The sequence below is a fragment of the Diadema antillarum genome, unplaced genomic scaffold, assembly GCF_040938485.1.
Source record: "Diadema antillarum isolate AM-2024a unplaced genomic scaffold, OU_Dant_1.0 seq00001208_RagTag, whole genome shotgun sequence".
Classification (NCBI taxonomy): domain Eukaryota; kingdom Metazoa; phylum Echinodermata; class Echinoidea; order Diadematoida; family Diadematidae; genus Diadema; species Diadema antillarum.
The window spans coordinates 54,853-76,845 of NW_027272001.1; the positions used below are offsets into that span (position 1 = coordinate 54,853).

Here is a 21,993-nt window from a genome sequence, read left to right on the forward strand (position 1 = left end):
TTTTTCATGCAGTACTGTGCTTTTAGTATATTTCATGTTTTTCATTGTTTCCATTCTAGACAAATATAGAATGCATTATCAGTCACATGTCAACTTAGTGTATCAGCATTTACGTGATGATAGCTTGATATGTCACGCTACTCTTACTTGAGGTTACAAAATAAGGAACTAAAATTGGTAAAATTTTAACTTTCTGAATGTGAAAAGAGCAGTGTTAAAATGGAAAGGGACTCTGTACAGTAAAATAAATATTGTCATATGAGCAACAGAAGGCTGCACGTGAAGTTTAAGGTCTATGGAATCAAATGGCTTTCTGGATCTCAATTGACAAATTACTGGCATACGAATGGAAATTTTCTCTCAATTATTTTTTCACACTTGAACGAGTACCTAAAATGAATTTCACGTTATTAGTTCCCTGGATGGTACCGACAATTGAGCGAGCACTTTACAGCTCATCGTTGCTATGGTGACTAAGCAAAAGATTAGCATGTTTTTACTTTCACACTACTTAAATGTTGCATATAACAGGCGAAAACTTCCAACCCGCGAAAATTTCCACTGTAATAGCAATAGCCACAGTCACATGAAAACTTTACTGGACCACATGACTTGGACCCTGTATGAGGGCGTTTGGACTTTAGGCAGTCCATATGAAATCACATTATAAGGATGTAATAGTCATATATATATCACAAGTTGTCTACCAACTGGCTACAGAATCTCTGGGCGTGGTAGTAGCATCTTTACCACCAGATCACTAAAACCCCATAAGGATACCCTGTTGACTCGGTAATGAGCAAGTGCAGACATCATGCAAGCCCTTGCAAATGTGAAAGTTCCTCAGGACCACCTGTGTCCTAAATAGTGGGGGTCTTAGGAGGCCTAAGTAACCCAGTGCATGGTATGGATAGAGCAAGAAAAAGGGCCCCTTTTGAGGCTCGCAAGGTCAATAATAGGTCTTAAGTCCCATTCTCATACACACCTGATATTAATCATTTCAAAAATCACTTATTCTTGTGATATGCATCACAGTGAAAAAAAAATTGGCCCTGCTTGAATTATTTTTCTTTGTTTAACAAATCATGCAATACTTTGCTCTGTAAAGCATGTGTGAATGGCATAAGAATTCTGCAATTTCTGCAACTTGCCAATTTAGGTTCACACACATACAACCATAGCATATATGAAAATAATTGCTCGATATTTGGTGGCGGCAAATGCTGTTTGGTAATTACACACAAGAACTCTATGTAAAGATTGTATTGAGCTCTTTACATTACCTTCAGTATTGCTGTCCTAAATGCACATAAGACCTAAAGTTCACAGTATATGTATTAAGTAATGTATTCTACATATAACTACAGCTCAAAGTTTGGTATTTATATATATTTCGGGATAATTTTTAATGCACTCATATCATATATTCAGCCTTAAATACCATGCAAAACTCTTCAGAAAAAAACATTACCTGATACAGAAGTGTTGAACAATTTTTCCATATATTGGATTAAAATTGAATTTGCAACAATCCAAATTTAGACAATGATTTGAACAAAACAAAAGTGGTAGAAACACTGATTCAAAGGCATAAACCCTCTGTAGCATACTGTATACACCAAACAGTTTGCAAACTTCACAAGTTGACTGATATTCGTAAATTAATAACACATCAACATATTGCTTTCCAGAACACATATGCAATATAGTTGCCTGCAAGATGGGAAAGTGCTAACTTTGTTTTTTCGAAAAGGATAACACTTTTTTTTTTTCACTCCACACTGTGGTTCTAGACCACATACTCATGACAGTTGGCTTTCTAGTCGAAGTTCCCAAAGTCTTGGCCTTGCAATATTCTGTATATGGCATAAACAGCAGCATCCGAGGGGTCTCAAATGAAAAGAAGAATGAACCCATTGTAGATCAAAATGGCAACACCTTCTGGTTGATGTTATGTCAGCAGACTTTCTTGTGAGATGTACCAAAAAACTGTACGTCAGAGAAAGCCTGCTTAACGCTGCAGCGTGATTTCTATAGTACCAGGATGGAAGACACCCAAGCATGGCATGGAAACTGCCTATACAGGGGCAGAGCACTCCATTAACCCCTCCTGTACCAAGGACTTTGGACAGTCTGTACAATGCTATGAGGTTTTCTGTGCAGATTGGCATGCAAAGCACATGAAGGGTTAATGTCCATCAAGTTCTGTGCAGCATTTCATGTCACTCCTAACAACCATATTATAAAGACACACCCATAAACGTATACACTTTTACACAAATAGTATAAAATGGTCCCAAGTACGGTGGTACAGGATTCTGAGCAAGGTGAGAGATGAGGTGCTCCATTCAACAAGGCAAACCGATTTGAATAGAGTGTCTCTTCTCTCACAAAATGTGGAATTTTGTTCCATTGCACAGGCTAAGACCATACACTATTTGTTCTATATAACACCTCAGATGCAACCCAATGTGGTCCATGCCAATTTCTTAATATAGTACAGAAATGGCAAATTAAATGGGGGGGGGGGGGGGGTGGAGGAGGAGATTTAGAACTGATAGATATTGCTATAACTTTGGAAAGTAGATTACTGTTGTCAACTGAGATTTCTTTGATTTGATCACAGATTTATATTTTTTTGTCATCTCTATTATCAAACTTTTATACAAATAAGTCATTTACATGAATCTCAGATCCATAGAAGAAGTGTAATCACACAGCAAAGCATTCTGCCATTGACAGTTTACTACATGTGGACAGAAACTGGAGCACACACTACAAATATTGCTTTAATGATTTGGAGACAATGTTCAAATCTGTTTTAATTTAAATCAAATGTACACAGAGCTGATGATCAATAGCACCTTCATTCCTAAAGTCTAAAGAAGACTGTCCAATGCTGCTTCAAAAAACAGACTGATATACAAAAGATATCAAAATAGTATTCATTACACTATTCAAAGTGCAAAATTAAGTGATGAGTCTATAAAGTTGGCCTATCTTTGTCATCAAAATCAACAACCCTGGATTGCCAGTATCAAAGTTTTGACGCATCGCTCTACGAGTGCTCACCTAGCGGGAGTCAGTCCAGTGGACAGAATGCCCTGAAAGCCAACAGGCCAGACTGCAGAGTGAACGACAGCGTCTGATTGGCCGAGAGGAAGAGTACTGACCCCTTGCAGAACAGCAGGCTCTGTCCATCTCCCAGGGAGGGATGCGTCACCGCTCCGTCTCCCTCGATGATGATGACGATGCTCGCGCTATCCTCCGCTCTCAGAGTGTAACTGGTCTGTTCTGCTGGCACCTGTCAGATAAAAGGAAAAAAGAAGGGAAAAAATACAAAACAAAAAATACATGAAAAGATGAATTTCCTAAGAGATTGACTGGTCACTCATACACACAGTACTGATCATTAATTTACTTTGCATAAATTTCACAAGAAACTTGTTAATGTCAAAAGAAGACCCCTCCTCAACTTTCTACTCACTTATCATCATTCATTCTGAACAGTCCTTTTAAAGACCACTACTACTACAATGTACATGGCGCAACCCTAAAAACATTCAACATCACACTCCAGAGAGTTTCAACAAAAGTATGAATTCCAAGCTATGCTACATTCAGTCTTTAATTACATAATTTCTTTATTTCAAACATTAAGAAAGCTTTCGCATAAACCTGATTACCCACATCAATATCCACATTTCTTCACAGACAGTTGAAAAAATGAGTGCGGGCATTAACACTAAGAAACTTTTAGAGCTCTGCCCCAAAGAAAGGCTACACTCCATGCAAGTGAGAAATTCCCAAACCTTTATCCTTGCCACTGCAAAGTCCGGCACGGGAGGGTCGTAAATGGTGAGGGTGGGATCTGAGGGGTCGGTCCTGCTGGGAAATACCCTCTCTGCCGGGGTGGACGGGAGGTAGGTCAGCATGTCACACAGGGTGGGAATGTCCTTGAACTTTGGGGTTAAGCCTGCCCTGACCACGTTGTCCGAGCATGCCATACACTCCATGCAATCTGCAATGCAAGACACACGACTATTCTCAGAATACCAGTATACCATTTCAACTGCCTTAACCCATTGAGGACGAGTCCAGAGTATACTCGGGCAAGCGTCTATGGGAAATGTGTGTTGTAGCAAAATCAGTCCCTCCTCAATGGGTTAATCCCTGGTATCTTTGATGATGACGATCACAGAAAGATGAGTGATAATAACAACTACAACAATATAATCATCATGATAACAATGATAATAATAAGAACAATAATAGTATTGTCAGTCATCATCAGAATGACTATCATTATCATCACAGAAATGCTTTTTCCTTTAATACAAAATAACCTTAAGTTTATATCTTGTTTATTGATGAATTCATATTGGGTAATGTAAGTCAGATTTCCATGCATATGATTTGACAATAGGTAATGGATGTAATTTAGTGAAATGGGTAATAAAATTGAACAGTGATGGTGAAATTATCAATATATCAATATGTCATTGGCAACCATTATCATCCAGAAATTTCATGCCACGTTTACACTATGTTTCGGAAGGGCATAGCAGCCCCGTGTGCCCAAAACGTAGTGCGCCATGGGTAGATGGGACATTCTCCTGTTTTACCCCTTCGTATTCTATTCTTGTTCATTCCAGTCCTGGCTCCAGTGAACATGTAGCTATCAGACGCCCTTCTCACAGCATCTGGTCAGGCTAGACTACACTATGTTTTCCATAGCGTCCCGCTACAGACCACCTCCAAGTTTCGTTATGGCATGTTATGTGCTATCATGTTTCATTGCATTCACTCCATTTTATTACAGCCTACAAGGTTTCTCAATAGCACCCCCGACTGTCATGGCAAATTTTTTAACATTCTAAAAATCTGACACAGCATCCACGGCAATCACGGCCTGTCCCATTTGCCCATCCCGTCCCAAAGCATTGTCTAAAGTGATTGCCATGGCCGCTGGGGAACATGGTGTAAACGCAGCATTACACCGAGTGTTAACCTGTCCAATAAGGATAAGGATGAAATAATTCTAAAAGTGATGTGGCCTTTAACTCACTGCCTGACAGGTATGCATGAGGCTCATTGGGCCCGAGAAACATGGCCTGGCCTGGTTCCAGGATCACATGGTTGAAGAGGTAGGACACGAAGCAGCCGACATCACCGGGGAACTGCCCCTGCAGCCGTAGCACCAGAGCTCCATTGTTCTGGGTCAGATCCTTACCAGCCGCCTCTGTATTTCGCAGCAAAAACAACACTAAATCGATACACTAAATCAATCCTGAAACAAGCCTCAAACTAGCTGTAAGTTACTCCTTTGGTTTGCTTTTTCACTGAACACTATAAAAGGGTTCGAGGAGTATGTGACTTAGTTCACTTGAGAGTAATACATGGCAACTAAATATGAGGCTTCCTACAAGAGAGGATTTATGTTTACTTGCAACAATATATTTCAGAATACATACACAATATTCGGCATGAGGATATGAGCAAATATTTGCTTTATATCCCTCCAACAAACATTAATATGAAAAAGAATAGTAAACTTCTTAAAATGAAAATATTTACACATAACAGTGCAGTCAAACAGTGTACCACAGTGAACGCAATTTACACATTACACAAGGCCAAAACCAACAGCACTTCACACACTCTATTGACAAAAAAAAAATAATAATAAAAATATCTAAGACATCATATTCATGGTATAGTGCACTATTCCATGAATATGACATCACAGTATACCATATTTTTCTCCATTGGCATTTTGTCTTCAACATAGTAATGTCATGTTTGTTCACATGACATTATGTAGACCAATCACTGAACAGGATTTCGTTCATGAAGGATATAATATTATATCATGAAATATTTTCTTGACTTGGGTCAAATATAAACCAATACACTATGACTACAGCAACAAATCATGGAAAACTTTCTGCATAAATATAATAAAGAAGAAAAAAATCCAGCATCTGAATACAAGAGACCCGGGGGTCACGCGCTCACCGGAGTATCGCAATTTCACCTTCCATGCATTCTTGCACACTCTTACCTGAGAACATTGGAAACTTAGGTCTGCATATGGATCCCCCCCCCCAAGAGGAATATGGTGCCCATTTGAAGAAATTGAGATTCTATCCCCCTAGGGATGCTACCTGCTAAGTTTGGTCAAAATTCATCATGAGGTTTTCAAGAAGATGAACATGTACAATTCAGGCTCCATTACAACTGTAGTACTTCTCCCCATCCCCTCTCCTGGGTCCCAAAAGGGGGGGGGGGGGGGGGGGGGGGGCATCCTGATTCTGCCAACCCCATGAACAAACTTGAAACTACAGTCGTCAACGTACTAACTCATACTAGTATCATCTAAGCCCTGTCACTTCTGGTTCTAGAGAAGATTTTTAAAGGTTCTTTAATTTTAGGGGGTTTGGGCCCCCTGGGGACCCCCAGGTGGGCCATGGTGCCCATTTGAACAAATTGAGATCCTATCCCCCTAGGGATGCTACCTACCAAGTTTGGGGAAAATCAGACATGGCAATCTCAAAGTGAAGATGAAAATGTACAATTTAGGCCCCATTAGGACCCCTCCCCACCCCCTCCCCTGGGTCCCAAGGGTGCACCTCTGATTCCCCCATGAACAAACTTGAAACTACAGTCATCAATGTACTTACTCATAGTATCAACTAAGCCCTATCACTTCTGGTTCTAGAGAAGAAGATTTTTAAAGATTCCTTAATTTTAGGGTGTTTGGGCCCCTCTGGGCCCCCCCCCCCCCCCCCCCCCCCCCCCAGGTGAGCCATGGTGCCCATTTGAAGAAATTGAGATCCTATCCCCCTAGGGATGCTACCTGCATCCTAGGGATGCTACCTGCTAAGTCTGGTGAAAATCGGTCATGGGGTTCTCAAGAAGAAGATGAAAATGTGAAAAGTTTAAGCACGACGGACGACGGACGACGGACGACGGACGACGGACGACGAACGACGGACGAAGAGCGATCGCAATAGCTCACTTGAGCCTTCGGCTCATGTGAGCTAAAAATGTGAGATTATGAGTTTGTCCTGACCTTCAGCTTGAAGACGTTTGATGAGCTTGTCCAGTTGGGCCGTCATCTCACTGATGTCCCTAGTCATAATGGCAGAGAAACACTTCCTGAGGGCAGCGCGGCATTCCTCGGTCTTCCCTTCACCACCACTAGCTGTGAGGGCGGCCTTCAATTCCGACGCGGCCTCTTCACCAACGACAGCTCTCAGTTCTGGCACCACTGTGTGCAAAGGGTGAGATTTGCATCAAAAGATGAAGTGTATTGATCATTGAGAGATGTTGCTGCAGAAATAATCACCCTGTAATCACTAAATTGGCATCTCTACCCTGACTTTCGCAGCATATCTTACACAGGTGAAAAATTAGGTGGAACTGGTTAAATTCAATGAATCTCCAAAGAATTACTAAAAGAAAATGAAACAATATTTCTAAATAGAGAAAGAAAAAGAACACTTATCATCCAAAACGCTTTGGCACTTTAAAAAACAGTCATAGGTTGAACGATTAAGAGGCTTTTGAAAATTCTGCAACCCAAGCCATTATAAGTTAATAATACAGGGCTCGAATGAAAAAGTATTTTTCATTCAACCTTATGAAATACTGAAAATGAATAGTCAAAATTACCATAAAGAGAGATAGCATAAAACTATAACATGTGTTTTTCCGGGATTTGATGAGCTAAAAGTCATCACTTTCTTATTCAAATTTATGAAGTTCTTCCGTCGTGATGTTTTCATTGCAACTGATTGACAAATTGCCCTACATCGACGTAAATAAGCACTGAATTGATCAGTGTTTTAGTAGTAGCCATGATAAAAAATCATGGGCGTACATACTCGAGCAGGATTCGAACCCACGACCTCCTGATCACCGGACAGGCGTCATCTCCACTAGACCACCGAGCTTTCGCCCGACAGCAAGTGTTGGTTCTAATCCTTATAGCATGCAGCGGGTACTGCTTTTGTTATTCAAATTTATGAAGTTCTTCCGTCGTGATGTTTTCATTGCAACTGATTGACAAATTGCCCTACATCGACGTAAATAAGCACTGAATTGATCAGTGTTTTAGTAGTAGCCATGATAAAAAATCATGGGCGTACATACTCGAGCAGGATTCGAACCCACGACCTCCTGATCACCGGACAGGCGTCATCTCCACTAGACCACCGAGCTTTCGCCCGACAGCAAGTGTTGGTTCTAATCCTTATAGCATGCAGCGGGTACTGCTTTTGTTATTCAAATTTATGAAGTTCTTCCGTCGTGATGTTTTCATTGCAACTGATTGACAAATTGCCCTACATCGACGTAAATAAGCACTGAATTGATCAGTGTTTTAGTAGTAGCCATGATAAAAAATCATGGGCGTACATACTCGAGCAGGATTCGAACCCACGACCTCCTGATCACCGGACAGGCGTCATCTCCACTAGACCACCGAGCTTTCGCCCGACAGCAAGTGTTGGTTCTAATCCTTATAGCATGCAGCGGGTACTGCTTTTGTTATTCAAATTTATGAAGTTCTTCAGTGCTTATTTACGTCGATGTAGGGCAATTTGTCAATCAGTTGCAATGAAAACATCACGACGGAAGAACTTCATAAATTTGAATAACAAAAGCAGTACCCGCTGCATGCTATAAGGATTAGAACCAACACTTGCTGTCGGGCGAAAGCTCGGTGGTCTAGTGGAGATGACGCCTGTCCGGTGATCAGGAGGTCGTGGGTTCGAATCCTGCTCGAGTATGTACGCCCATGATTTTTTATCATGGCTACTACTAAAACACTGATCAATTCAGTGCTTATTTACGTCGATGTAGGGCAATTTGTCAATCAGTTGCAATGAAAACATCACGACGGAAGAACTTCATAAATTTGAATAACAAAAGCAGTACCCGCTGCATGCTATAAGGATTAGAACCAACACTTGCTGTCGGGCGAAAGCTCGGTGGTCTAGTGGAGATGACGCCTGTCCGGTGATCAGGAGGTCGTGGGTTCGAATCCTGCTCGAGTATGTACGCCCATGATTTTTTATCATGGCTACTACTAAAACACTGATCAATTCAGTGCTTATTTACGTCGATGTAGGGCAATTTGTCAATCAGTTGCAATGAAAACATCACGACGGAAGAACTTCATAAATTTGAATAACAAAAGCAGTACCCGCTGCATGCTATAAGGATTAGAACCAACACTTGCTGTCGGGCGAAAGCTCGGTGGTCTAGTGGAGATGACGCCTGTCCGGTGATCAGGAGGTCGTGGGTTCGAATCCTGCTCGAGTATGTACGCCCATGATTTTTTATCATGGCTACTACTAAAACACTGATCAATTCAGTGCTTATTTACGTCGATGTAGGGCAATTTGTCAATCAGTTGCAATGAAAACATCACGACGGAAGAACTTCATAAATTTGAATAACAAAAGCAGTACCCGCTGCATGCTATAAGGATTAGAACCAACACTTGCTGTCGGGCGAAAGCTCGGTGGTCTAGTGGAGATGACGCCTGTCCGGTGATCAGGAGGTCGTGGGTTCGAATCCTGCTCGAGTATGTACGCCCATGATTTTTTATCATGGCTACTACTAAAACACTGATCAATTCAGTGCTTATTTACGTCGATGTAGGGCAATTTGTCAATCAGTTGCAATGAAAACATCACGACGGAAGAACTTCATAAATTTGAATAACAAAAGCAGTACCCGCTGCATGCTATAAGGATTAGAACCAACACTTGCTGTCGGGCGAAAGCTCGGTGGTCTAGTGGAGATGACGCCTGTCCGGTGATCAGGAGGTCGTGGGTTCGAATCCTGCTCGAGTATGTACGCCCATGATTTTTTATCATGGCTACTACTAAAACACTGATCAATTCAGTGCTTATTTATGTCGATGTAGGGCAATTTGTCAATCAGTTGCAATGAAAACATCACGACGGAAGAACTTCATAAATTTGAATAACAAAAGCAGTACCCGCTGCATGCTATAAGGATTAGAACCAACACTTGCTGTCGGGCGAAAGCTCGGTGGTCTAGTGGAGAAGACGCCTGTCCGGTGATCAGGAGGTCGTGGGTTCGAATCCTGCTCGAGTATGTACGCCCATGATTTTTTATCATGGCTACTACTAAAACACTGATCAATTCAGTGCTTATTTACGTCGATGTAGGGCAATTTGTCAATCAGTTGCAATGAAAACATCACGACGGAAGAACTTCATAAATTTGAATAACAAAAGCAGTACCCGCTGCATGCTATAAGGATTAGAACCAACACTTGCTGTCGGGCGAAAGCTCGGTGGTCTAGTGGAGATGACGCCTGTCCGGTGATCAGGAGGTCGTGGGTTCGAATCCTGCTCGAGTATGTACGCCCATGATTTTTTATCATGGCTACTACTAAAACACTCATCATTTCAGTGCTTATTTACGTCGATGTAGGGCAATTTGTCAATCAGTTGCAATGAAAACATCACGACGGAAGAACTTCATAAATTTGAATAACAAAAGCAGTACCCGCTGCATGCTATAAGGATTAGAACCAACACTTGCTGTCGGGCGAAAGCTCGGTGGTCTAGTGGAGATGACGCCTGTCCGGTGATCAGGAGGTCGTGGGTTCGAATCCTGCTCGAGTATGTACGCCCATGATTTTTTATCATGGCTACTACTAAAACACTGATCAATTCAGTGCTTATTTACGTCGATGTAGGGCAATTTGTCAATCAGTTGCAATGAAAACATCACGACGGAAGAACTTCATAAATTTGAATAACAAAAGCAGTACCCGCTGCATGCTATAAGGATTAGAACCAACACTTGCTGTCGGGCGAAAGCTCGGTGGTCTAGTGGAGATGACGCCTGTCCGGTGATCAGGAGGTCGTGGGTTCGAATCCTGCTCGAGTATGTACGCCCATGATTTTTTATCATGGCTACTACTAAAACACTGATCAATTCAGTGCTTATTTACGTCGATGTAGGGCAATTTGTCAATCAGTTGCAATGAAAACATCACGACGGAAGAACTTCATAAATTTGAATAACAAAAGCAGTACCCGCTGCATGCTATAAGGATTAGAACCAACACTTGCTGTCGGGCGAAAGCTCGGTGGTCTAGTGGAGATGACGCCTGTCCGGTGATCAGGAGGTCGTGGGTTCGAATCCTGCTCGAGTATGTACGCCCATGATTTTTTATCATGGCTACTACTAAAACACTGATCAATTCAGTGCTTATTTACGTCGATGTAGGGCAATTTGTCAATCAGTTGCAATGAAAACATCACGACGGAAGAACTTCATAAATTTGAATAACAAAAGCAGTACCCGCTGCATGCTATAAGGATTAGAACCAACACTTGCTGTCGGGCGAAAGCTCGGTGGTCTAGTGGAGATGACGCCTGTCCGGTGATCAGGAGGTCGTGGGTTCGAATCCTGCTCGAGTATGTACGCCCATGATTTTTTATCATGGCTACTACTAAAACACTGATCAATTCAGTGCTTATTTACGTCGATGTAGGGCAATTTGTCATCACTTTCTTGTTATCAAAATTCTGTGTTATGATGATCAATCTATTCATGATAAAAAAAAAAAAACCTGCTATACCTCTCCCACTTCATGGAAATGTGGAGAAAACAGAGGCTACATTCTTGAGGGTCTTAAAGAGAGTCACCAAAAAAAATACATCGAAACTATATTTCTTGCAAACCACTGAGCATTTTTACCTGAGATACAGTGTAGCTACACTTTACCTCTGGAGATGTATACAGCATTCAAAGAAATAAAAAGGCAGCCACAATCTGACAACTTTAATTGCGAGGAAATTAAAGGATGATGATGATACCATTCTGGGAAATCATCATCATTATTGTTCTCCCTGAGATGCTTGTCATTCTCTTCTCTGTGCCAACAATGGCTGACGAGAAACTTACTGTCCAGAAAGGCACAAATCTGCTTGACCGGTCTAAAGCCATTCATGCCCTCGAAGGGCGTCAGAGCAAGGGCCATCTCTGGTTTGTGGTTGGGGTCTGGGTACTTGTCTGGTCTCTCTGCATGTAACTGTTCAGCATGTGCCTTAAAAAACAAACAAACAAACAAACAAGGAAAAATATCCTCCTGGAAATATAATGAATCACAAAGCCAATGGAATGCTGGTATGTGATCACAATAACTTGAAGAAGTGATTTTTAAAAAGAAAGTATGGTTCATTAATTTTTTTCTTGTTTTGGCATGGTTGAAAAGGGTGCAGCATTCAACTAACAACAATTAAAGTTTGAGTCTCCCTTTTCTAACCCTGATAATTTGATACCTTGCACTGGTATATTGTCAAAGTACGTAATTAAGACCTTGCCTCAGAGTAAAAAGATACTATAGATTTCCAATGAATTTGTTTAGACCTCAAAAATTTCTAACTGTTATTCTTGGTATAAAAGGGGGAGCGTATTCTCAAGTGACATGGGATTAGTTATTTTATATTTATCTTTTTTTAAACTCTGAGGTGTATTAGCATAAGGTTTAATACATGACTTGGGGAGATGTTATTGTTCAACCATGCAACCATTTTGAGGAATGCACAGAGATATGCAGTAAAACAGTCATTTTGTAAAGACGATAACGGAAAGGGGAGGGAACAGGAAGCAGTGAGCGACAAGGACTCACTTGCCGATGTCCATAATCATGTGGCTTAACCATATTTTTGTATTTCATATTCTTCTGATCTATCTGAACCGGGATCATATCAGGCAGAATCCACTCTGTCATTCTCACTTCTTTGGCTTGAAGAGATGATCCTGTGTGAACAACATATCAGGTGTAAAGGATCAGAGCTAGTGGGCACTGAAATACTTTCAAGTGACTTCCAGACAGGATTTAAAAATTCTCTGTGAGTCTTTCTCACGGATCCACGCAGATATTTTGTCATTCACTGGGCAGCTGCCAAAGCTAGCACCATTTTCCTCTCTCTTACTTCATGACAACTGTGCGTGAAACGACAAGATGGCACAACATTCAAACAACTAGTGCAATATGACTGTAGAGCGCAGTCAACTGGAATACCCCCACTTCCTGAGAATGAGAACATTATAAACTCTGTTGTCGCCCTCTATTGTCAGACAAGCTCTCAACATCAAGGATGAGGTACATTTATCACATCTAAAACATTGTGCATGCCAGGTGCATGACAGCCTACAATCCAAGCGGAAGATGCAGCTACAGTCTTTACTGTCACACTAAACGTCTGATGCAGCGGGACTGTTTTCTTCGCTAAGCAACATGTCTGATGCCGCGAGACTACGAACGATGGATGCCTGCAAAGTATCCACCACCTATATCCACTCGTCTTGCTTTAGTCGACCTCTTCTCATTATCAACTATGAATCAGTGGGAGTTTGGGTAGGAAAAACTGCTGACTCATAGTCAATAATAAGAAAACAACGGCTAAAGCAAGACACATGGATATAAGCGGTGGATGCTTCCACTGTTTATGGTATCACCGCATCAGACATATTGCTTGGCAAAGACAATAGTCTCGCCACTTCAGACGTTAAGCGTAACAGCCAAGACAATAGCTGCATCCTCTGCCTAGATTATAGGCTTGGTGCATGACACCTTGATGCTTACCTTGTTCGGGTGAGCCTGAATGGAAAGGGATTTGTTGACGGAGAGGACCTTGAACAAGAACGGAAGCTGGTCACCAAACTTGGCCCTGACCTTCGACCCCAGACACTCCGGCTGCTTGGCGATCCAGTCACTGAGGAGCGTACCAGTGTGCGCTGAGCTGCTCACTGATGACGGGCCCTTGGGATGCGTTCCCATCCACAGCTGTTTTACAATCGGAAATGAAAAATCACATCAGTATTGTATTTTGTCAATCATCACAAGAATACATATAATTCTTGTGTTGCAATTGCCTAGTGACAGGCACAGTGAAATATGAATGACATTTGTCAATAAATGCACAGTCTTTACATTTCTTTTTTTTAAAACTAATTAAATTAATTATTACATCTTCAGCAATGACACAAATTCTTTGTTTATGCAGCTCCATATATAACACAATAACATGCCAAAGAACCAGAAAGGAGCTAATGAAATACAGTATTCTTGTCATGAACTGAAAATAACAAAATACATTAGTAAACTAAAGTGCAAGTTGCTAATTATGATGGAAATGGCTGTATCTGCTAGAAGGTTTGTTTTGTATGTTTTGGACCCCTCATGAGTGAATAATAGAACAAATATAAAGCTGTGTTAAAGATCACATTTACTAAACAAAATAAAAAGAATAATCACCAAAGAAATTAAATGAAATCAAAGTACAAAACTACAATACACAATAATACCTATCCAGGTTGTGTGCATTTGTGTGTGTGTGTGTGTGTGTGTGTGTGTGTGTGTGTGTGTGTGTACATCATTTGTTGCATCAAAGTGTCATTAATGATAAACAATATAATTGTAATGGAAGATGCATTCAATATATCACAACACGAAGACCCAAGACACTACTCCATCTGGCCCTATGACAATATCCTCCACAACATTTATCCTCATAATCTCCTTGGATGCTTATCCCAGGACACTTATCCCTAGAAAAATACCGTCAGGACACTTATCCCTTATGTCATCCCTCATTTGATAAGAGCATGATGAGAAAAAATAAATCTACACAGAAGCCAATTACAAGCCATGATCCAGTATGATGGAACCAATTGGATGTTATACAAATGATGCACAGGATAGAGTGCGTTAGTGGAGATGTAGTGCCACGAAATAATCCTGTGCATCATTTGTTTTATAAAATGGGTCGAAAACTAACAGCATTTTTCACGCACCTTTGTGGGTCAGTACCAGTCAGCTACATGTAGCACTCGCTCGTCCCAAACATTTACGCACGTCGCACTCGGAAATCCCGCACATATAAGTACTGTACGTATAAGAGTATACGTACGCCACATGTTATGCACAAGAAAGGCCGGCCGGCAGCCCGAACTAGAAGTTGTTTACAGGATTGACAGCGCGTATAGTAGCACGCGACGCACTTGTAACAATTGATTGAGTGCGCACTGCTAGTGTAAACATTGTGACGTCAGGCCGTTCATGTTAGTGAGAAATTATTGCACGCACACGTGACTCATTTCAGCGCTTCCAATGGGCTACATTCTTGAACCCATTTTATAAAACCTATTAACCCTTTGAGGATGGGCTGATTTTGCTACAACACATATTTCCCATAGACCCCTGCCCGAGTATACTCGGGACTCGTCCTCAACTGGTTAAAGCGAGTATCTAATAAACAAAAAGTAGAATTCAGCTATAGGATCGCATAAAACTGGGTAGGAATTATGAAAGTGCAAAAAGGACAAGGACTTACCTCTGCATAAGGTTGGTCCACCTTCATCTCAAATGTCTTGCTGCCGCTCTGGCTCAGGGTAGCCACAGCGCTGTCACTGCCTATACGGCCCCATGCATACTGCTGTACAGCACACTGAAGAGTAACAACTACGGGAATAGGGAAGGTATACGACTGTAAATCATGAGCAACTTTTCCTTTTCATCACTCATTATGATATCCTCAACAGAGATCCAGTTTATGCAAAAAACAGAATGCTACTGAAAGGCAATGACATGCAAAGTTTGTCATGGGTAGAAAAGGGAATGAAAATAACCCAGAAAAATATCATTATGCGTACGAAATCTTGAGTTATACATACAGTGTAGTAGTGAGGAAAGATTTCTGCGCTGGTTAGTATGACCTACATAAATTGCAACGTCTACTCACGAATTCGCGAAGCAGATGTACATTAATTAACAGAGGTAAGTTTGGAGCAATTTCTGCTCCAAAGAGAAATCGCAGACATCCTTCCATCAGGCTTTCAGAAAGACTACTCATTCATCACAACAACTCTCTCCTGCAACCCAATCATGGAGATGAACTCTGCAAAGCGACAGGATACCTGCACTGCTCTGCTGGATGCCACCAAGGCATTCGATACGGTCTGGCATGATGGACTCTTCTCCATGCTCCATAAGGCAGGCATCCAAGGAAACCTCTAGAAAATCCTGGGGAACCTGTATTGAAGACTAGAGAGCATGGCTCTACGGAATGGAATTCTCAGCCAACCCTTTCCAGAGACTCCAACTCTCCCGCTTTCGACGGGAGATCTCTCGCCGAAAGCCCATTTTTGCAAAATCTCCCGTTCTCCCGCTTGAGATTTAATTTCTCCTGCCCTGGCTCTGTGTCTCCCGTTATAAAGGATTTCTTACTTATAGCCACTGTATGTTGAAAAATAAGCCTTAGATAGCAAGAGAGAGCATCTTGAACCCTAGAGCTTCCAGGGCCCAGCGTTCTCCCGCTTGAGATTTAATTTCTCCTGCCCTGGCTCTGTGTCTCCCGTTATAAAGGATTTCTTACTTATAGCCACTGTATGTTGAAAAATAAGCCTTAGATAGCAAGAGAGAGCATCTTGAACCCTAGAGCTTCCAGGGCCCAGCGGGCCCTGGACCCCGAACGCAAGGAACTTCACGCTTTGCGCATATCAACGTGGAGTCTCCCGTTTTTTAGGGGTTTCAGGCAGGAGAATCTCCAGATCAGAAGGTGCTTGGGGTTGGAGTCTCTGCCTTTCCTGTCACTCACGGCATGAGACAAGGTGGGGTTTTATCCCCATGCCTGTACCTGGTGTACATAGATGGTCTCATTAAGGCCCTGAGATCAACAAACGTAGGATGCTCCCTAGGCCATGAATTCCTCGGTACCCTGGTCCTTGCACATGATGTGACACTTATCAGTTCAAAGCCAGAAGACCTACAAACCATGCTGGATGTCACTTACAAGTAGTCCTACAAGTGGAAGTATAAAGATCAATCCCTCAAAGAGTGCCATCATCTCTTCTTCTGCACACAGCCCATCAAACTGATGGCATCTTGGTGGAGACACTATTGCACTGGTGGAGGCAAAATCCCATCTGGGCATCAACCGTACTTTCTCCTTCTGTGACCCTACTCCAATGAAGACATCAAAACGTAGGAAAACATCGTATGCCCTTGCTGGTGCAGGGGCTCACCGGTGCGGACCGACTCCATGTAAAGTCAGTGCCCTCTGGAAGTGTTCCTGTCCTCCACGCATGCTCTACAAATGTATGGAGTGGATGTTTGTCATATGAGCAAACGAATGCTCATATGACTGGAATTTGGACTAAATGACAAATCAACAGATTGTAAGTTTGCTGATGATACTAAGCTAATCCACCCAGTGCAATCAGATAGTGACAGAACAGACATGCAATACAGTATCAGCCACCTCCACAAATGGGCAAACATATGGCAGATGAGGTACAGCGCAGACAAATGTCGAGTCATGCATTTTGGAAAGAATAACCCACACTACACTTACACAATGGACAACTCCCAGCTAAAGGAAAGTACAGAAGAAAAGGACCTTGGGGGCATTAGTCAACAAGTCCCTGAAAGTGGGCACCCAGTGTGCTGCACCAGCAAATAAAGAAAATTGGATACTGGGAATGATCAAACGGAACTTCACTTTCAGGAGTAGAGAGGTGATCCTTGGACTGTCCAAATCACTCGTCAGACCCCATCTAGACTATGCCACGCAGACGTGGAGCCCATACCTCGAAAAAGACAAAAAAGTGTTGGAAGAAGTCCAAGCTAGAGTCACAAAATTCATCCCAAACATTCATCATCTGCCATATGAAGAGAGACTAGCAAAACTGAAACTAACTACTCTGGAGAAAAGAAGAGAGAGAGGAGACTTACTTCAAACTTACAGGATAACGAAACAAATCGACTTAATCCAAACCAGAGAATTATTTTGAGATTGCCAGAATGAATAAAACAAGAAGTCATTCCATGAAACTAACCAAAACAAGAAGCCGCCTTGGCATTGGGAAGAACTTCTATAGCCAGAGAGTTGTCAACAGCTGGAACAAACTACCACAAATCGCCATTGATGCCCACACACTCCTAAGCTTCAGAAGACAATAATCGAAACTGAGTTTTTAAAGGGGTCCCAAGGGACTCCCTTAACCCTGCCACACCACACTATCTACAGTAATGTACTACCACGACCGTAGTAGCGAGGTGTGGCCTTCAAGGTAAATTCACTGACCTCGACAGAACGCAGTGTAGCATGTTCAAAGCTATCCTTGGCCTCCCTCGCAAAACAGCAAATAAGGCAATCTCCATACTTGCCAAGCTCTTAACAGTCACTCATGAATCTGACAAGCAGTTCCTCAGACTTCCTGAGGAAAATCCTCCTACTCCCTCACGACAGAGTCAAATGGAGACTGCTCATGGATGCCATCTCCCACATACCAATAAATCATACCGTGAAGAACCTTAAAAACAAGCTTGCCCTGTATGAACGCCTACACACCATAAGACTGATGAAGTGACTACACCTCCTGTGATCCAGGCTGTGTCACCCACATGAAGGAGAAACTGAATCTGCCAACTCTTGCCTCGAGACGCCAGGTCCTGAGATTAACATCCTTCTTCAAAGTAGTCGACAGGTTGGTCCCAGCCCTACCTGTTGAAAACTTCCTTTCAAAAGTACGACCAGAGCAAAACATTACAGCAAAGAAATTCAAAGATTGTAACGTAGACAACATTGTAGAGAAATATGTTACAAATCATACAAAGTGTTACTTGGTAAGACATGTAAAACAGAGCAACTAAAAATTCTTCTTTTTTTTTGTAAAAAAATCCCTGGCTTGGAACCAGCTCCCCATCGAATCGAAGTCATTAATATTATTACCTAAAGTATTCAAAGCAAAGATTGAGACGTCATCTTCGATTCAACTAAAGTACCTGCGCCCTCTCTCATCCGGTGCCTCATACCAAAAGGTCCTGCACTGCACTACATCCAGATCCAAATCCAGGTAAAACAAGGCAAAGCCCAGGATGCCCCTGTCGTCGTACCATTGAAACAGTGACCCACTTGGTGGGTGACTGCTCATGGTACAAAACCCTCAGAGACAGCTTTCTCACCAAGTGGCTAAAACAATGGGACAAAACATCTCACCACAACTACAACACCACCTGAATGTTTTACCAGACTCACTCTTCTTGGATCTTGTTGCAGCTAGAATGGTGTGCAATGACCACAGACAAACCACTAACGTTACTGCCACAAAACTTATGCAGGGGTTAGGCTGGGACTTGCTTTCGATCCGAAGGAAAGCTTCAAGGGTCAGTATGTTGCACAAGACCTTGGGGGGGGGGGCACTTGGCCCTGCCAGTGTCGGACTACCTACGTCCAGCTACACGAGCCACCGGACGAACTTCAGGAAACGCTTTCATCCAATACTTCATCCGCACCACCTGTTTCAAACACTCCTATATTCCCCGTACCATCAAGGATTAAAACTCATACCACCAGATATTCAGAGCACAGCCAACAATGACACTTTTAAACTTCAAGCAACCATTTTTTTTTCCGCAACCAAGACTCGAGCTACAAGGACTAACAGAGCAATATGTCACGCACTCCCCCTTTCCTCCTCGTTTGGTTCTAGATGGAACGTTGAGGAGTAAAATTACCTAGAAGAACTCTGCTATCTCCCTCTCAGACTTGAGAAACCCCTCACTGTTCAATAATCTATTGTCAAGATCTTTCTTCTCTAGGTACACTCATGTATGTTGTAGAATCTAGAGATCTATCTCTAGAGATTAGGAAAGCTCTAGAGCTCACAGGCATGTCTTCTTGACGTACATACTACATACCAGGTAACAAATGTACAATTCAATTGTGCGTCCATCATCAATGCATCATCACATTGTTACTATTGCACTTTGTAACTAGGCCTAGGGATGTGACTGTGCAGTGTCTAGTATTCGTTCAAAAAACCTCGCAAGTTTCTAGCCAACTCTGCAACTTCGGCAGTTCTCCTGACTGGAGGAATTCTAACCCCGTTATGGGTCGCTGTAACCAGTTACAAACGTGTTGGGGTCGCTGTTGCAGTTAGAGGAATTCAAGCAAAGAAGGCCAAGTCAACCACAACTGACATTTCTTCCAACACGATTTTGAATACATCGGACTGACGTTTCGTTGTTTGCGATAGTTGTGTCGTTTATGAGCGTTTTTTTAACACTGTGATAGTAACGTATTACTTTATAATGCCACGAAAATGTTCAAAATCCTTCTTACCAGCTGGAAAAGCCATTCTTAAATAGAATAAACACGATGTCAGTGTAAGACAGCTCTACTTTGTCAGGTTTTGTTTGGGTCCCTCTCTGACACGTTGCTGCATTTCCTTCAGGAGCAATGATGGGGGTGGGGTGCAGTGGTGCACTCATGTGTAGGTAGGTGCACCTGTACCGTGCAGGCGCGAACGAGCGAGGTACTGGTACATACTCTCTATAGCTTATTGGAGGTAAAACGCTCGTTCACATCTTGATGACTTTGGAATGCGGATATAATTACTGTTATATGTATGTCTACGTGATAGGATGTTCCTTTGACTGGTCTATCTGTCTGATCAGGGAGGTAGTTTTGTTCATTTTCTCTGTTCTCTGTTAGTTCTAACTGGGATGAACAGCGGGGGGGGGGGGGGGGGGGGGGAGGGGCGGAGGGGAGGGAGGTTTATGTACATAACAACCTTTCCTGTCAATGCTGTTTGAAATATACAAATCATCGAATGGCCAAAAATGATAATGGTAATAAAGAGCCACTGTAATGATAATAATGATAGGTAGTGATTTACATCGTTTTTATCATCACTGTTTTTATAATTATTTCATTATCATCATTATCCGCATCGTCATTTAAAGTTCAGACGAGGAGAAGGAGGATCATGCCAGAGGAGCAAAGTAGTAACCACAGAAATTATGAGTTTAGTAAGCCGGGGTCAGGGAACCCCCCCCCCCCCCCATCTGATCACTTGAAAATGGCCGGGCTATTTAGGTAGATCATAGAGCCGAGGGGGGGGGGGGCCTCCAAGGCCCCCCCCCCCCCCCCCCAGATCTCCAGATCTCGGCAGTCGACAGCGCGATCGCAGCAAAAATTGGCACACACATTGCCTATGGTGTAATCTAAAGTACCATGAAGTTATATATATTTTTTTAATTATCATTTATGCTGAATTATGCTAATTTATGCATAATGATGCATGAAATCAGACAATTTGGTATAAATCACTAAATAATGCTCAAAATGGGCACTTTTTTGTGTAAATATTCTTTTTAGTGTCCTGAGCAAACATAAGAGAAAAAAATTGTGCCATCAGAAAAAAATTTCTGAAGTATTTTATTGTTTTTTTAATTTCTTATGTATTTCTGTGTTTTTTCGACTTTATGTTTTTCATTGTTTTTTCTATGAAACATTGTCCCGAACAAGAAAATATTTCATTAATTGATTTTAATCAATAAAACCCAAAAATAATCATGCTTTTATGAAATTTGCCTGTAAGCACAGTTTGCATTGAAATTGTACACGAATTCACTTTTTTGAGCAATTTTTGGTCTGACATGCACATACATAATTATTTATGCGCAACTTCAGAACCGCGCGCCCGGGCATCGCAAATTTGGTGTCAATAGATGCGGGAGACTCGAAAGAAAAAAGTCATGAAACGTCGCGGCGATGGCTTTTCACGTTAGCGATACATCGCGCGGAACGTCGAGGGGGGGGGGGGGCCTCGGAGCCCCCTCCCCCCCCCCCCCCCGGCCTATAGTTAGGGTTAACCCAATGGGGGTTATATACCTACCGGGAAAAAGCAAAATCGAAACGATGATGGAAACTTTACTCCCACGCTGTGTTATGTATTTAAAGACGTCGTGCACGCAGGTTTAGAATGGTACCATAAAGCTTGAAAATTAAGTTTGTTTTCTTCTTGAGTAAAGATAATAAGCTTGCATACTTCGTCAGGTATTGTCACTAAAAAACATAAGCGAAACAATAAAAAAAGAACAAACACAAGGGCGTCATCAGCTTTTTTCAAGGGGGTGCGTTT

General features: G+C 42.0%; 1 protein-coding gene across 1 annotated transcript; it reads right to left on the reverse strand.

Moving 5' to 3' along the window:
* Window positions 1-2,843: 2,843 nt before the first annotated feature.
* LOC139744761 (mannose-6-phosphate isomerase-like) lies at window positions 2,844-20,205 on the reverse strand. Its single transcript, XM_071655183.1, has 8 exons — window positions 20,190-20,205; window positions 15,399-15,526; window positions 13,649-13,849; window positions 11,962-12,103; window positions 7,076-7,273; window positions 5,069-5,242; window positions 3,813-4,021; window positions 2,844-3,304 (listed from the first exon to the last, which is right to left on the reverse strand). Exons 1-8 carry the CDS (start codon window positions 20,203-20,205, stop codon window positions 3,083-3,085), a joined length of 1,290 nt encoding a protein of 429 aa, XP_071511284.1. The 3' UTR covers window positions 2,844-3,082.
* Window positions 20,206-21,993: the final 1,788 nt, after the last annotated feature.

Excerpts from the sequence above, each read along its gene's own strand:
- LOC139744761 (XM_071655183.1), bottom strand. Across the intron at positions 12,104-13,648 it reads TTCAGGCTCACCCGAACAAG|GCACATGCTGAACAGTTACA; the intron begins GTAAGCATCAAG and ends TTGTTTTTTAAG. Across the intron at positions 7,274-11,961 it reads GATTTGTGCCTTTCTGGACA|TGGTGCCAGAACTGAGAGCT; the intron begins GTAAGTTTCTCG and ends CTTTGCACACAG.